The sequence below is a fragment of the Melospiza melodia genome, chromosome 2 (assembly GCF_035770615.1).
Source record: "Melospiza melodia melodia isolate bMelMel2 chromosome 2, bMelMel2.pri, whole genome shotgun sequence".
In the NCBI taxonomy this organism is placed as follows: domain Eukaryota; kingdom Metazoa; phylum Chordata; class Aves; order Passeriformes; family Passerellidae; genus Melospiza; species Melospiza melodia.
The window spans coordinates 102483173-102500830 of NC_086195.1; the positions used below are offsets into that span (position 1 = coordinate 102483173).

The window sequence follows — 17658 nt, forward strand, 5'->3', positions numbered from 1 at the left end:
AACCATGGAAACAACTTGATATGAACTCCCTCAGTATTTTTTTTTAATATTAACACTGAAAGAATCTTTTAACTTGGGATAGATTGTAAGGCAAAAGAGCCCTGCCTTATGATCAGCTATATTTGGCCTCCAGTATAGCAAGCCAAAGAAATGTACTCAATGATTATTTTGGTACTTAGACATACAATCAGCATATTGTGTGCTATGTGCTTTTTGTTCAGTTCATGATGAGCTTGATGTCATGCCATGCTCAGAATGGTCATCTTTGGTTATTCTTGATTTGTCTCCTGTTACAGGAATCACAGCAAACCTGAAAATAAACTAGCCCTCTGTGTGTAAGCATTTTTAAAATGTCTAAATTTAAATAGATTTGATATGCATACTCTTTGAAGAAAATTGGTTGGACCTGGCAATTGCAAATTACCTAAGTATTAGGGGACGCTGTCTTTGAAAAACAACATTAAACTGTTTTATAGCAGCAAATAAATTTGATTTTATTATATAGCCTTTAATTATGTCATTGCTCTCATTCTATCAAAAAAAGCAGTGATCGAAGCAAAATATATTCAACTGAATGGAGGAGAGAAAAGAGACCTATAATTTGGAGAAGGATGTTGTTCAAAGATGGATAGAAATCACTCTTGTAAGGTATTTTCTTTATTATTTGGTGGCTCACATGGCTAAATGGTTGAAAAATTGTTCAAAATCAATTATGCCTATTACATAAGAGTACCACACCCAGTATAAGCAGTTTTCATGAACAAACAATGACTCAGAAACCATAGACATAGTTTGAAGATGTAATATCTTAGGGTGGAATTCACTTTGTCTTACTTAGGTTCACCCAGGGAACTCTGAGGCAGTCTGTGTCTTTGCATTTTTTTAATGGTACCTGTTTCCTGGTAGACTATCATAGTTAGAGCTGAGCTTGAAGCTCTGCACTGGGTATAAGCCAGATGAAAATCCATAATGAGATAGTCCTCTGTCTCTGTACAAAAACAGATTTTAAAATGGAGCACTTACTTATGTGACATCAACAAATTCAAGTTGTTGTGCAACTTGGAAAATGTTTTGGTTTCATGCACCAGTGTTAAATTGTTCTTTGAGAATACTTCCTAATTACTTAATTATTAGTTATCCTTTGAAAGTCAATATTAATGAAACCTAACTTGGCAGAACCAATGCTTTTATATTAATATCAACAAGCCATGTAGTTGTCAAAATCAGTGGGTCACAAGATCAGTCTGACAGTTCCATCCTGTGTAGCAAATCAGTGTTGATTGCTGCAGCAGCTGCACAAATAGCTTAGTCAAAATGCTTCCAGTGTAATGTCTTCTAATGTAGTTTTAAGAGGTCTGCAAGTCTAATAGAGGCATTCACAGCCTTGTACTCAAATTGGACTCTTGCTGTTCAAGGAAACAGGATTATGCATTGCAGTGTGGCATTCTTGTGTTCTGGAGGGGCTACTCTGAAGTGTATTTTGTCCCAGTGGCACATGTTTCTTGTCTTCCTCTGAATGATTTTTGAGGAGATTGGGCCTTAGCTACATACTCAATTCTAGGAGACCTTTTTCTTTTAAAAAAAAAGGAGGGATTTCACTGTGGAGGTTGATTGTGGGTTTAGAAGACATTGCAGGCTTGGGATGGGTTCAACTCTTGTTGAAGGGAACACCTTGTCATCATTGCGTGCATGACTTTACAGTAAACTCTCTATAAACACAAACATTTTGACTGTGTAGTCCTGTAGATGTCAGTGACAACTCCACAATAAGAACAACTTAAGGATTCTTAAGAATTTATTGGAGATTGAAGCATAGCTGTAAAGCTAGATTCCAGAGCTACGACCCTTATTACAGTACAGTTCTAATGTATGCCATGCAAATGTCAAATTTCTAACTTGCAGAATGAAGGGCATAATTTTAAACTAGGTATTCCTATTCCTCATATTCCCTATAACCTAGGGAACATAAATATTTATTCTTAAAGTTTCTGTGCTGTTGTTGTGTTACATTGGCTAGCTTCATCAAAATCATTATCACAAAATATACAGGTTTGGAAACAAAATATGCCACATATGAGATAAGGGTAGTTCTCAGATTCTGTGTTTTTAAGTGATTATTGACAATTATATTTCTAAGATGCAACTTCTAGTTTTCTGTAGGAACAGACTGTTGTTATATGAATATTGTATAAAGTGCAGTTCTCCTAGGGGAATCATTATCATCCTTTCTTTCCCTGAATTTTTCTTATCTTGAGTTGCCATGCCATCATTCATTTTCTGTCACTATGTGTTACATTTTAGGAAAAAACCTTAAACACAAAAGAAGATTTTTGTAATATCTAATTTTCTTCTCAATAGGAAGATTGACCTTTTAGCATTTGAATGAAAAGAAAACCTATGTTAAAGCTAATTACTTAATTTTTAGGATTTCTGGTGTTAATGTGCATCCCTCTTGGAATTAAAAAAACCGATAGGGTGGTAATGTAATAATTTTACAGATCCTGAAACAGCTTCATCCTGTCCTTTGCTCTTTTTACCAAGCAATTTCCTTACTTACTGTGATAACCATTAGCTTTGCTCTGGATGCATGCAGGTTCCACAGCACTTTGAACTGTGTGCCTGAACTCCTGCACAGGATTGAGAATGGTCAGGATCCCCAGAGGCTGGCTTATAATTAGCTGGTGGCTGAACATGGTGACATCTAAGCTCAAATAAATACAATTCCTAGTATTTGATTTCTGTTCCCAGCTGGCCTAAAACCTCTCTTTTGGACTGATGGCAGAATTGTATAAAATTCCTTTTTTGACTTGCATGTGGGTTATTAATCTGGGTGTTTGGAAGAAATCTGCCAGATTTGGTCCCTGCAGCAAATGTAGGCACAGGGGGGGATCTAGTAGTGGCTCCAAATGAGTACAGGTTTGAGCAAATGCTTTGTTTTTTGGGGTTTTGGGGTATTTTTTGAAAACTACTTTGCTGAAAACTTGTAGTCAGTTCTTTTGGTTTTGGGTATCTTAAGTCCTTTATAAGACGTTGTTCTTGCTCACTGTTTTTCTCCTCCGAGTATACAAACAAGTCCCATTAGTATAGTCCTGCCACTTGCCAAGGAATGGGAATTGATGTGCACGTGGTAATGCAGACTTGGAATGGTTCTTTAGTCACAGTGCCTTAGGTGCAAGTGGCACAAAAACACCCACTATTAAAATACTTTGTGCTAGATATCATGGGTATACACGCTGTAACATGAAGTAGGAGATAAAAGACTTTCTCTCTCTCTTGCATTTCTGTTTGAAATTTCTTTTATGCTTTTCAATGTGACTGGTATTGCTTCAGAAAATAAGTATTCCCACAGAATTTAGCTGAAGATTGACTTACACTAGAGGAAACTGTTTTAAGATGTTGGATCTGACTTCTTTTGAGGCATAAAGAACCGCCTTTTAAATACTTGCTTCTTTGAAATTAATGTAAGAAAATAATAGTATGAACTAAGCGTTAAATCAGGGTTTGTTTGTTTTTAACTACTACTACTACTAAGATTTTCTTTCTAGTGCTGATTTTGTCTGTGTGTCCAATTAACTCTCAACTCTGATTCTTATAGGCAGTTACCAGGCAAAGCTTTGGAACTAAAGACTTTCGAGCAGCTCTAGAAAATGGAGTCCTGTTGTGCGAGTGAGTATTGGCTTACTTACCTATATAACAACCCTTCAGGTTAACATCAGCTGGCCTCTCTCCTTCCTGGCCTCTGAATTTTTTTCTTTTTTTTTTTTTTTTTGAAGTACCAAAAGTATTTTGTGGTAAATAACTTAAATTTATAATACCCGTTGTTTGTCATGGGAAGTAAAAGCAGGTTTTGGACATACTCTTTCCAGATCGAAATGTTCACTGTGTTGTCCCACACACTTCTTTGTCTGATACTGAGAGGACCGTGCTGTTGTTGATTGGTTATATTGGTTTTGGTTATAATGCCCAGGATATCTCTGGGCTTTTTCTTCAGCTTCTGCAAGGTGGTGTGGCTGTAGCTGGGATCAAAGCACACAGTTACCCCTCTACCCACTGCTGTTGTTTGGGTTTGGATTTCTGTCCTCCATCCCCTGCCCTTTAGTGTTTATTTCATAAATCCTGAAACTACCTATTCCTGTCACAGAACTTTACACTCAGCTTGTTTTGGAGCACTTTCTGTAAGAAGCTTCCTCATGCTTATATATTGTAGGTTTGGCAATGATGGGACTTGCCTGGTTTCGTTGTTAGACTGAGTCAGAGGTGTAAAATGTCCACTCAACAGGTCTCATCCACATATCTGTAATTGGCTTGATACCTACTGGAACAGGTTTCCAGGACTGGAAGTGGTGCTAATCCCTTAGTATTTTAACAAACAGCAGTTGTAAATGTCATTAGAACACCAGTGCAAGAGCAATATCGTTAGAGAACTACCTGGGATGGTAAAAACGACAACAAAACCAACCAAACAAACCTTAAAGAAACCCAAACCCACAAATCTCAGGACCACTCTAAAATCAGTTCAGCAAAGCTGAACTTTTAGAAAATATTTGTGCAAGTTCAGTTGTCTGAGCTTCTTTTCCTATACATAATTTTTTCCTTCTGTGTATATCACCATGTTTTCTGTCCTTACCTTTATTTTGCTTTGGACTCTTTGCCTTCCAGTCTTAACTTTAGAAGCATCTAGCAAGATATCTGTGATATGAGGCATTAATTAGTTTTCAATAATATTGTAGAGCTGGATGCTCTATTTTCATTACTTATGTAATTAAATTTTAATGAGTGTGAATGTGGTAATAAAAATAGTTTGTACTTTTAATAAGAAAGTATATGTTTAGTGGGATGTATATATTGTATTCAGATGTTTAAGAATTGGCTGTTAACTGATACATACTAATCTTCTGGTATCTTCATTGTTGATACTTACTTGACAATAGAATGAGGATCCCTCTGTAAAATGCAAGTCAGTTAAATTTATCTGTAATTAATAATAATGCAAGAAAAAACATCCTGCAATTTCTTCAGTGTCTTGGTTTGAAAAGACAGGTGTCTGCTAAGGAAGGCAGGAGTCTCTCTTGAAATGGAAAACGTAAACCCCTCCCTCTGGATTATTATAATTTTGAAATTAGGGGCTCTCAGGCAAAGATATGGGAGCAGGAATAACTGTTCTTTATTAGGAAAAAAATAATTAATTTATACAAAACAACACTGACAAAGTCAGAATATGACCTGACACCCTGTGGCTCAGGGTGTCGGTAGCAGTCCCATTCAATGGTGGCTGCAGTCCTCCTGCAGTGACAGATGTGCTTCTGCTGAAGCAGTGATCCTGTAGAAGGGTGTAGTTTTCCTCTGAAGGTCCAGTGGTGGTGTTGATGGCCCTGGTCTTCCTCTGGGAATCCAGTGGGAAAAAGCTGTCTCCTTTCTTCCAAATCTCAGATTATATCCAGGTGGGAATGCTTGGCTCCTCCCCCTGGGTGGAGCATGTCACAATGGGGTGATGTAATTTTATCAGGGAGACTCAATGGCCCATTAAGAGAAGATATTTCCCAGAGGGAGGATGGGTTGTGGAAGAGGTAAAGAAAACTGCCCCACCTGGTTTTAACAAGTGGCAGCCACATCTTGCATTGCAACCCAAGACATTCTAGTGACCAGCTTGCCTTAGGAGGCATGCAACTTTCTTTAAAGCAGAAGATGCCTTATTATGTTGTACTAAAATAGCTGTTCTCTTGTGTCATAATTTTCATAGAATTTCTGTGGAAACAGGAAAGAGCAGATGCCAAAAATTTTCACATGCCCAGTTTTCACCAACGACAATATAGTGGAAATAATTGAGACAAACTAGAAATTAGAGCGTCCATTTCCTTGGTTCACCTGTAGCATGGCTAATTTAGGTGGATGTATTATCTCTGTAGATTGTAGATCTGACTTAAACCACAGCAGATAAGACCTGTACTTGCACCACATATTCCTATAGCATTCAGTCAGTTTGTTTGTCCTACTCAATGAGTAAGTGCACACGTTGGCTGAGTGATCAGTAGTTGACAAAATAAAGCCTTTTACGTTTTGCCAATTCTAGTGTGCACACACTAGAGAAAGAAATTTACTGAAATTTTTCTGGTCACATGCTACGTCATGTTCTTCAGTAAAATAAATTTTAAAATTATGCATATGGAAGATTTAAAAATAAAAGGGGAGGAATTCAAACCTTTTTTTTTTTATTCCACCTCAACAGATCACTTTTTTGGGTAGGAAAAGTGATCAAATGTGTCTTGTTTGCTAAATAACTCAGTGTTATTGAAAAATCTCAGGACCTGGAGTTCTTTTTTTTTTTTTTTTCTGTTCCTGCAGGTATTTAGAAATATATCCTTCATTCCAGTGTATAGGGGTCAACTGTTCTTTGTGTTTATTCCGAAGTACATTTTCTGCTTGAGCAAAAGACGCTTTTCCCCCACAGAGAGTTGTAAACTCCAGGTCTTGTCTCTGCACCGGTGTGGGCAGATCACAAAGCCTTGCTGATGCTTTGTGTAGGCTAAAGGGTCTGGCCAGAGAAGCAGCAACAAGAAATGAGAGCAAGTAAAAAAATCCTCAAAGGTATAGAGGCAGATGAAGTCTGCAGGGTGTCCTGAGGTCCCTGTTCTCCACTGACCCTCTGGTCCAGTGTGTAATTTGGTGATCCACAATATTTCAGTAGCTTCATAATTGAAAACTTGGGTATGGACTTGCAAGGAATCCTGTGCCTCATCTTTACTACAGGATAAGGTATGCATTTGGGCATATGTATTCAATAGTGATGTGTTAATCTGTCCTATCTTCTCAGCTTAATTGTGAATTTTATGAGAAGAATGATATCAGGTACAGTCTCTTCTGACTGAAATGGAAAATGACTTGTGCAGGTAAATTGTGTGTGCCAAAAATGATTGCTGCACACAGCATACTGGACTTGGTAGCATTGTGAAAACTGAGATTATTTCTCACCCTTTCAGGAATATTAGTGCTATCACACTGAACTCTGAAAATCAATATTCTGGTACATTTTGGACATCTGCTCAGAACCTTTATGAGAAGAAAAGCTATAAATAGGAAATCTGAATCCAATTAACATCACCACCCTTGTAGTAGAAACACAGATCCTTTTCTGCCCACGCCTCCTCAGGCATTTTCTTTTCTTTCTCGCTTTGCTGTTCCCAGAAACCTCTTTGTGTGTGACTTGTTTCATTTTTGCTTCTACAATCTGTTCTTGCTTGTCACTTCTTGGGAGTGTTAATACATTCAGCTCAAATTCATTCAAATGATGTTACGTTAGGACCACATGCAAAGTATTTCTTAATAAGCATTGATGCTCATGCTTAAGTTCAGTAAAATATTTAACAGAAAATCATATAACTTTTTTTTAGTTTGATTAACAAGATCAAACCTGGCATCATTAAGAAGATCAATCGTCTGCCAACTCCAATAGCTGGCTTGGTAAGTAATGGCATTGAATCTAGTATCTGGCGTATGAACCAAGTGATCTCTGTTTTTAAAGAATTTTCAAAATTTTATCTCCATTTTCTTTTTTTGTTCAAAATTGTACCATTTCTATGTTATCTTAGACCGCAAAGCATACCTAATCTGTCATTTGCATCTGTAACTTCAGTCATCCTGTCACTGCATCAAGCTTCATCATCCCCAGATTTATCAAGCACTGGCTCCTGTGCACAAACCTCTGTGGCATTACTTGTCTCTATTTAAAGGCCACCATCCTGTCTTAACATTTAGAAGCCACTTCTGATATCCCTTTCTTAGGGAATGGGCAAAGTAAGAAATGTTCTGTGTAGTTAAAGTATTTTTAGAACCTGTTTCACTCCACCCACAACAAAGCTTCAGTTGCATTAAAATAACTGATGATGCAAAGATCTCTCTGCAGGCTTCAGCTGAGGGATTTGCCAATGTTTTGGCTGTAAATCACATTGCTGGGGGTAGAGGTGGGAGATGTATGTCATAATTTTTACAGGAAGTGTAAAAGATTTCCTGTGTGCTGTTTGGAAAATTTGCTGCCCAGAGCCTAGATTAAGTTTTCTAGCCATTTAGCATCAGAAACCCTTCTGTGGGCAAAGGAGTTCAAAGAATTCCTTCTTCATCACTTTTTCATTACAACCACCTTGTTGCCTGTTCATGTCACTTAGGGTGTCAAGGCTATTTAGCCCTGTCACAAATGCCATTGGTCTCATATTAAAAGATCCAGGATGAACAGGGACATATGCGTGATTCCTCTGACAAATGAAGAGCCCACCTTATGACAAACATGCAACCTTAACATTAGGGAAAATTACCTGGTTTCTTAGTAGGAGTAGAATGCAAAAGTTCCCTAGATACTTTTATTTATATGTTTTAATGGGATGAGCCAACAGAACATTGGCTTTTGCTGGTCACCCATGCGGCTCATTAGAGAATAAGTGTAGTTAACTTGGCTGGAGGTCATAAGATTAGGTTAAATTGCCATAAGTTATTGCATAAGTTGAGAATGTGCATTTCCACATCAAATGAATGTAGAAAGTGTTAATTGCCTTTGTCCCAGACAAGCTCAGGTATTTAGGCTTGTGAATATGACTGCTGCACATTCTTTTCCTGTGAGGCATACAAAAAAGAATTCAAATGAAACCAAAATAATTCTGGGGAGGACAGCACAGTTATTTGATCAGTGGTTTGATTCTCTATGTGGCCTCTGAAGTAGCCATTAGATTCAAGACAGAAAACCATAAGCTAGATTTCATTTTTGTGGTTAAGTGCTGTCTTGAATCATAACTGCAGGCACTTTTGTTTTTATATGCATTTTTTATTTCCAGATGTAAAAATGCAGAGTATTCACTTGGTGTGTAATTTATATTTTCCTGGTAGTGTATTTCTGTTTTTTGAAGTTGCTTCTACTTCCTACAAGTCTTCAAAAATAAAGGAAAGAGGAAGAAAGGCAAATGTTTCTTGTAAATAGAGCTCACCCAGTGTTATTGTTAAAACACAACTTAAAGGTAGTAATTGAGAGAGCTGATGTTTTCTGTTAACCTGTGGAAAACGTTTTACACAAACACTTCAGTTTCTGAAGACAACAATTATGAAGACCATATTGGGATGGTTTCAGAAGATGGTGCTTATGGTGATGATAGTGGAAGACTGGGTTTTACACACTTGAGAGGAGCCTTCTCAGTTATACCAGCTTTGAAGAGCCCAGGTTTCATCCCAGCATGTAGAACTCAAACTAAAAATTATGGGGATTTGCATTTATAAGAAAGCAGGCATTGATACCTGACAGGCTCAGGATACTATGGTTGAAAGATAGGTTTTAAAGATAGAATAAAACTTACTAGGAAATTCAGTGGTAGGCTTGCTTGACATGTTCTGGAGACATTTTCATTGTTTGTAGGTTGCTTCTGCCACCAATTTGCTTCTAGTATTTTCTGTGGCTTCATAAATGTTACATATACTTCTGTGGCTCTCGCTTCTGCTGTCTTCAGTGCCTTTGAGTCTCACACTAATTGCTCCCTAGCAAGCTTTCATGAGATCTAGAAATCACTGTTGGAAGGGCTGAATTTGGTTGCCATTTTTCATCTTTTTTTTTTTTTTTAATCCAGATGAAAATTTTAATATTGAGAGATGACAGGGTTTTTTTCTAAAACAAAAAGGGATCGGATCATGTTCTTTCTACAGCTTCTTCATGCTCATCTAGACTCATATCCTGAAGTCCATTTCCAAAACATTTTATGCCTTTATTGCCTAATTAGCATCCATTTCTCTCCTGAGTTTTCTGATTCAAAGGAAACAAACCCCCCGTGGTTTTGAGAGTTTTATGGCTGTCTGATTATCAGAAGGAAACAAATGCTTTGAAAGACATCTTGTTTCTCTTCCCCCTTCCCCCCCCAGCTTTCCCCCCCCCCTTTGTTTTTCTTCCCCTCCAGAAATTCCTTGAATTTTGGTTTTGTTCCCTAGGGAGTTAATATATTTCATTTCCATTAAGTATGTTGTTTAAGCATTGTGTTCACTTCAACTATTTGACAGGCTTTTTCAGCTGTACAGAAATGTGGTGTTGAATAGATACCTTTGGTTGAATCTCTAGAAAGGTTTTGTTATGTCACTTCTTTGTATTCATGGTTATTTTGAAAACAAACTGTTTCAGTAAATTAGCAAGTGAAGGCCTATAGGAATAATTAAACATTCTGTTCTATATGGAATATTGTGTGCTAGAGTTCTTTTGCATTGAGTTAATGTGAGGTGCTGCTTTTAATGAGGTCAGTGCATTATTGATTTGTTGGGTCTTGTTTTCTTTTATGACACATTACTTCTCATAAGATCTGATAGGGACTTTATGTTAGTAGGAACATTTTACAGAACTTAGATAAAGCCTTAGCTTTTACCTTTAGTTTGATTGTAATACTGCCTAGTGATTTTTAGGTGTGGATTGCAGTGGTTCAGGTTCATTCTAATCATGACAGAATGGAAAAATAAATAGATGTGTTTTGAGGATTAAATACTAAAATGAAAGTTGGTATTCAGTTAATTAAAAATGCTTAATTGCTACCCGGAAAGTTCAGAAAATTGATTAAACTTTTCCCCCAGTATGGCATGGCATGGGAAATCTGGGCTGCAGCTTGTGTGGGAGGATTTGTAAGAAGTCTTTGGCAAGAAGAGTTGTATCTGGCTATAACTTGATATCCATAAAACAACTTTTTGCTTTAGCCTCACTGTTCCAGTTCTGTCCTGAGGCACGTGTGTGAGATGTAGCCATTGTCTTAGTGCCTGTTCACTTCTGTTCCAGTTTGGAAAATGGAACTTCTGGGGGTAAGGCAAGTACCAGAGTGGCCGTAGGGACGCTGTGGTCAGGAGCAGGTGACTGAAGAAATGTCCATGCAGATTTTATGGTGGTTTCCCGGACAGTGAGGTATGCCAGCTGCAGGGTGCCAACTTCTAACTCCAGCAGTAGTTGCAGAAAGTTGCCTCTTGCAGCAGGTTGATTTTAACAGCATGTGGCAGATTTTGGAGCCCGTGATGTTCCCATATATTTCCTGAAGGGAGTTAACTGGGAGGTAGCTGTTGGGGTTTTTGCTTTAATTTTGATGATTTTTTTAAAATGCCGTTTAGGACCTTTGTGCTAAAATAGTTTCTAGAAAATTAAAATTTAATTTCTGATAATACGTAAGGGGATAGAATATAAGAAAATAAAGATAGTATAGAAAGTAATCTGACCCCTAAGGAGTTGCAGCTGGGCCAATAATCAAAGATTAGGAGCAGGCCTGACTTTAACAGGCCACAGTTGTAACCAATGAGAAGAAGAGTGCTATAAAAGAGAGGGGTGGCCGGTTGAGAAGGGAACTGGGGTTGGCTGGCTGCTGTGAGAAGAAGAAAGAGTCAGTGCTCTGAGGGGTTGACCACGAGAAACCACCAAGAAGGTATGAAACTTTTGTGATAAGGAGACAACAATGTGGAACCCCTGAAATAAGATGACAACAATTATATTTCAGACTGTCTAAAATACGGTTTATATAAAGAGCAGTGCACATATTTTTTCCCAGTACAGCAGAGGGGCAAGCAAACTGGTGGAGAGTAGGTCCTGAAGCCCTCAGGTGTTTCTGGGGGGTATTGGAAGGGTAACAGAAAGGTCAGAGCATTGTGGAAGCTGAGATTTCATTATGTACAGTAGAAAAAGTGCAGACTGCACTTTGTTACTATAAAGATCCAAATTTTTTGGTCTTTATTTGTGTGAAACAGAGATGGTGTTTAAAGAAAATTACTCAAATTGATAAATCTTGCTGGGTTCAGACCCTGCAAAATTATTTTGATTACAGTTCTTGGGTAGTGGGGTGGTAAAATAAATGTTTAGCAAAAGCAAACTCAGAGGAATTCTTTTTTCTCAAAAAATATAGCATTTTCAGCTGGAATCCCAGCATGTAAAGATGGTTTGAATATAATCACAAGGGGAAAGATTTTGTGGTTTGACAACGTATTTTCCAACAAGGCTTTGCTGAACAGTTTCAGAGGTGCATCTTTGTCTGCAGCACCATTGTTCCACAAAAGCCTCCTGTTTTCACCTCAGTTGGCTGAACACAGCGAATCATAACCAGGAGTGAAAGTCACCAGATGCCATGAGACAGCTGGAAGATGAATGAGTTATATACAGTTTATGCAAGCTGAACATATCTCTCAGAATAATACATTGCTTGTTGCTCATGAGGAACAAATGTACACTCTTCAGCAAGGCAGAATTTCAGTGAAGGTATATTTCCAGCCGAGACCAGGTGGTGAAGCAAATTCTGAGGTAGACGCCAGTGTCTCCCTTGGAGAGGGGGAGCAAATGGAAATCTTGCTTGTACCAATTTTTGCCTTGCAATATCCCAATTTGGTCTTCTAAGACCATCTATTTTTGCTTGCAGCTCCTGTGAATAAGATGGAAGTGCAATACTTTGCACTGTTTGGGAAGCTTTTTCTCACATCCCAGACATGAGGGCTGTGATCATACAGCAGGGCAGAATAGGAAGCTATTGGGTTTTTCAGAGCTGTAAATGAAATGACATTAGCACCTTGGTTTCAAGTTGGTCTGTGATTTCAAACAAGGTGAGATGTTGCTAACTCAGTTTTCTCTGTGTGTGCTGGATGAACACAAGCACAAAATATCATCTTCATAAAGTTCTTCAGCTTTGGAAAAGAGATTTTTTGTGAATTTATGTTTCCTGTTCAGACACACAAAAAAAAAGTTGTGCATCTCTAGGCAGCGGCAGGTTTGAAAATGTTGATCTGAAATACTGTAGCGTGGGATTTTTTTTTTTCCTAGTGGGGAATTAGGGTTCCTTCAGGGTGGAGAACATCTTGATGCTTTTCCATGCAGATTTTTTCAAATGTTTGTTGTCCTGATTCAACAGGAAACATATCCTTCTGACAGCTGCTACTCCAGCATCACTGCTTCTCTTTAATGCAATGCAATATAATGTCACTCTAAAATGTGCTTGTTGAATGTATCAGGAGGTATTAATACCACTTGCACCAAGGCAACCACCTGAAACAGTGTTACTGAGGCCATTGGCATATACCTTCTAAGCCAGGAAAGTGGGGAGTAATAAAGGTAAAAAGAGAGAAATCAAATAGAAAGCTAAACTAAAATGAAAGGGGAGATAAAGAAAGGGGTGGAGAACATGAAAAATAAAAATATTTTTCTGTGCCTAACATTTTGCAAACCGTGGAACCGCCCTGGTATTTCCTTATCTTTTGTCATCAAGGAGAGCTGGCCAAAATTTCCTTTTCTGTGGGAAAATTTTCTCACCAGGGTAATGGGGTTTTTTGGTGGTGTGGGTTTTTTTTTTTTCCCTTCTGTAGCAGGGGAATGGTATGCAGATGACTTTTTACTTTATTACTGGACAATTTCAAAACAAATTTTCAGGCAAAGTTCATACTTGTACATATTAGTTCAGTTCTATGCTTTACTTAAGACTTTGCTACAAACTTCCTTTTCTAGATTACTTAGAATCAAATTAGTTGTTTTCTCCACTTAAATTTAAGAAATCTAATGATATATGAAAGGCTTAATTTGATCTAAATTAATTTTTTTTCAAAGCACCACTACTTTCAAAGTTCATTCCTTCATGCTGATTGTTTTCTCTTGCTGTTCACATTCTAGTCTTTAGTATAGCCTTTATGTTGGTACATTCTTTCTGTCTTTCTGCATTATATATTTTTTAAATAATTATTTTTTCATCCTAAACTCCTGCTCTGTGAATTTGACTAGTATGCGCTACAATAGTAATAATAAAAATAAATATTAATAATAAATAGTAATAAAAATAAGAAATAAAAATAGTAATAAAAGATAAAATGCATGTTTAACAAAAGCAAACACAGAGGGAAACTTTTTTTCTCAAAAAATACAGAGTTTTCAGCTTGAATCCCAGCATGTGGAGATGGTTTGAATATAATCATGAGGGGGAGGATTTTGTGGTTTGACAACATATTTTCCAACAAGGAAAAGGTATCTTGTCTGCTATGAGCAATTGATTATAAAAACACTTCTCATTTCCATTCCTCATGAAAAATGAGGAAGGGCAAGTACACAAATACATGAGGTAAGTTATAGAAAAGCTGCTGTTGCTTGCTTTGCTTCACTACAAAACACCAGAAAATATAGACTTAAGTTTCCTGGTTGTACAGCAAAACTGCTTGTAAGAAATAGCCTCATAAATTTTGGTCAAGATCTGACTAATGAGCTGATAAGCATTTGATGTGCTCTGTTTGCTTTTTCTGACCTTTTTCTTGTTTTTTTCTTGGTTTTTTTTTTTTTTCACCGATGAGGGGGTAATACTGAGTGATGTGGAGTGCTGGTATTTCTTCTGAAGGTTTAAGTCACCTTTTTGCAGACTAACAGAACACATCACAGCCAATGTGGGAGCTGTGGGCTCTGCTTCCAGCCCTGCTTCCATGGCCCTGTCTTGTGGCTGATCAGGGTCATGGGGTTTTGATTTGTCAGTGGCATGTACATTCAGAGGTACAGGTGAGTGCACATGCAGCCCTGCTAAGAGTGAAGCTGAGCAAGTCCTGTTTGATGTCATTCTCCAGGAAGCTGATTAGTCTGGTAATGTTTTTCATAAGGCAAGGCACAAGGTGATACCTGTATTATTTTTTTGGTTTTTTTTGAAAGTTGTTAATTTAAACATGTAAACAAAAATAAAGAGGCATCCTTACCTGTTTTCTGGATGGCTATGCTCAACAAATTTTTTGGAAATTCAGAAAGACAAGTATTTTAAGAGACTTATTACTTGGCATAATCCTTACATGAGGGAAAACTTCTGTTTTACAATAGCTTTGTAAAATTTACTTCAATAAATCTAAAACCAAAGAGGAAGAAAGTGAAAGTGGGTATGACCTACCCAAACTCATGCCCTGCATCCAATGTGCTCTTCTTTATAATGCAGTTTATATGTTTAATACAGGCTCAGGAGCACTTTGGATAGTAGGAATGAGGACAGGTTCCTCTTTATAGTTCAGTAGTCTTATGCTGCAGGTAAAAATACTTACCAAAACTTTCCTTTTTCTTGTGGGAAGCAAGAAATCTGTGGGGAAAGAGAAACACTATACCCAGCTTTGAAAAAGGTTGGAAGGAGGACCCTGGGGACCACCGACCCATCAGCCTCACCCCTGTGCCTGTTTAGAGCATGGAACAGCTCCTCCAAAAAGCTCTGCTAAGGAACATAGTGAACAAGGACATGATTTGGAACTGCCAAGGATAAGTCCTACCTGACCCAACCTATTGGATTTCTGTTACAGAGCGACTGCATCAGTGGACAGGGGAAGGAATGTCACTTATCTGGGCTTCTGTAAAGCCTTTAATACAGTCCCCCACAAGATCCTTCTGTCTAAACTGAAGAGAGAGAGATTTGATGGGTCGATGTTTGGTGGATAGGGAATTGGTTAGACAGTTGCATGGAGAGGGTAGTGCTCACAGTTGATGTCCAGAGGGAGATTAGGGACAAGTGATATCCCTTAGGAATTCTTGCTCAGACAAGTTCTGTTTAATGTCTTTGTTAGTGACACAAAGGGATTGAGAGCACCCTCAGCAAATCTGGAGATGACACTGAGCTGAGTGGTGCAGTTAACACACCTAAAGCATGGGATGCCTTCCAGGGGGACCTGGACAAGCTTGAGAAGTGGGCCCATGGGAATCTCAGGAGGTTTAACAAGGACAAATACAAGGTGCTGCACCTTGGGCTGGGGCAACTCCCCACTATTAATATAAGATAAGAAATGAAATCAGCCCTGCATAGAAGGGCTTGGGGGTGCTGGTGGGTGAGGGGCTGGGCATGACCCAGCCATGGGCAGTCACAGCCCAGAGAGCCAAACGTGTCCTGGGCTGCATCCAGAGCAGCGTGGGCAGCAGGGACAGGGAGGGGATTCTGCCCCTCTGCTCTGCTCTGACCCCACCTGCAGGGCTGCATCAGCTCTGGGGCCCCAGCACAGGGAGGACATGGAACTGGAGCAGGTTCAGAGAAGGAACACAAAAATGATGAGTGGCTGGAACACCTCTCCTATGAAGACAGGCGTAGAGAGTTGAGGTTATTCAGCCTGGGAAGGGAAGGCTCTAGGTTTCAATATTTAAAGGAAGGTTATAAGAAAGATAAGGACAAACTTTTTAGAAGGCACTCTGTTGTGATAGGAAAAGAGGTAATAGTTTTAAATAAAAACCATTACCTCAGCTAGATTTAGATTAGATGTAAGGAAGAAATTCTTTGCTGTGAGGATGGTGAGGCATTAGGACAGCTTTTCCAGAGAGATGATGGATGCTTCATCCCTGTGAACATTCAAGGTCAGGTTGGATGGGGCACTGAGCAACCTGATCTAGATGGATATGTCACTGTTCGCTGCTGGGAGGTTGGACTAAGATTATATTTAAGATCCCTTTCAACCCAAACCATTCTATGATCCCATGTTGTTATTATGAGAAAAAAAATCTTTTCACCTGGGAATTGACACAGCACTATATTTCAAATGTAGCCATCAAATAAAGTGTTAAATTTCTTGCTTATTGTATTTTAGTGCGATTTTGTCAGTGTTCAAAAAAATTGCAGTTGGAAATTAGTAACTGTGTTTCCATTGGCAACTGAAACTTCTGAATTTTACATTACTTCAAACTCCTAAGCAGATGTTTCTTCAAGTTTGGGAACATGATGGCCACAGTAACTGGGATGAAATTTCTGTTTAAATAGAAACCAAAAAAAGTTTTGGTCTTTTAAAATGTTTTTGTAAATTCATGAAGCAGTGTAAAAATCTGATTTTTCAATAGTAATGTTTGAGAAAAGTCTTTCTTTTTCTTATATAAGAAATTTTTAATGTGTCATATCTTGGAGTACTCGAAGTTCTTTACCATTGCTTCAGTTCTATACCTAAAGATAGTAGTGTGTGGTTAGTGAGAGTTTTAGTGGCTTTTAGTGCTGAGTCACATAGTAAGTCACAAGCAAATCATAGTAGAGTGGGGATGAAATCTTGACTTTCAGTCCAGTTCTCTCACTGACCACACTGTAAACAAAAAAAAAAAAGGATAAATTAGCAAATGTCAAGAGTAATGCAAGACCTGATAGGAATGCATATGGAACTATAAATCACTTTTGCTACTCTTTCTGCTGTGTGATGGGAAAGAGGAATGTGGCCTGTATGGAAATGCCTCTAGCAGACAATTAAGAGAAAAGGATTGTGTGCTAGAAAGGAAGTATGGTTATTAATAGTTAGAGATGACATTGTTCTGTAGTCTTTCAATGCCTGATAGTGGGAGTATGTAATCTCAGCAGTGGTTTACTGATGTTTTGTGCCCCTCTGCTTGAAAACATATGGTACATTTCAGCCTTAGCTCTGAATTTCCTTTAATTGTTTTCTGTTGCTGCCTAAACACTTTGAAATGTAGGGTGTGGGGAAAGAGGAGGTTGATGCAAACTCTGTGTGAAATTTTTAGTAGCTGCTCGAGACATCAATCAGGCAGAGTGAAATCCAGACACGGGGTTGAACTTGACAGGTTTTTAGGTGAGTGATGGTGGAGCGAAATATGTCTAGGAGACATAAGTGGGGAAAAAGTGTATGGATGCAGACCCCAAGGAATGGTGGTTCAGCTACTTGCCCTGGCCTCTTGTCAGGGGTGCTGTAAGTGCTGTGCCTGCTGGTTGATCT

General features: G+C 38.4%; 1 protein-coding gene across 17 annotated transcripts in view; it reads left to right on the forward strand.

Annotated features, from left to right (window-relative positions):
• LMO7 (LIM domain 7) overlaps positions 1 to 17658 on the forward strand; it is a 132430-nt gene that overhangs the window by 31896 nt on the left and 82876 nt on the right. For all 17 annotated transcript variants that reach the window (XM_063149450.1, XM_063149446.1, XM_063149451.1 and 14 more), the window contains exons 2-3: positions 3596 to 3666; positions 7389 to 7458. In XM_063149450.1, the coding sequence (XP_063005520.1) occupies positions 3596 to 3666; positions 7389 to 7458 (141 nt within the window). The remainder of the gene's footprint in view (positions 1 to 3595; positions 3667 to 7388; positions 7459 to 17658) is intronic.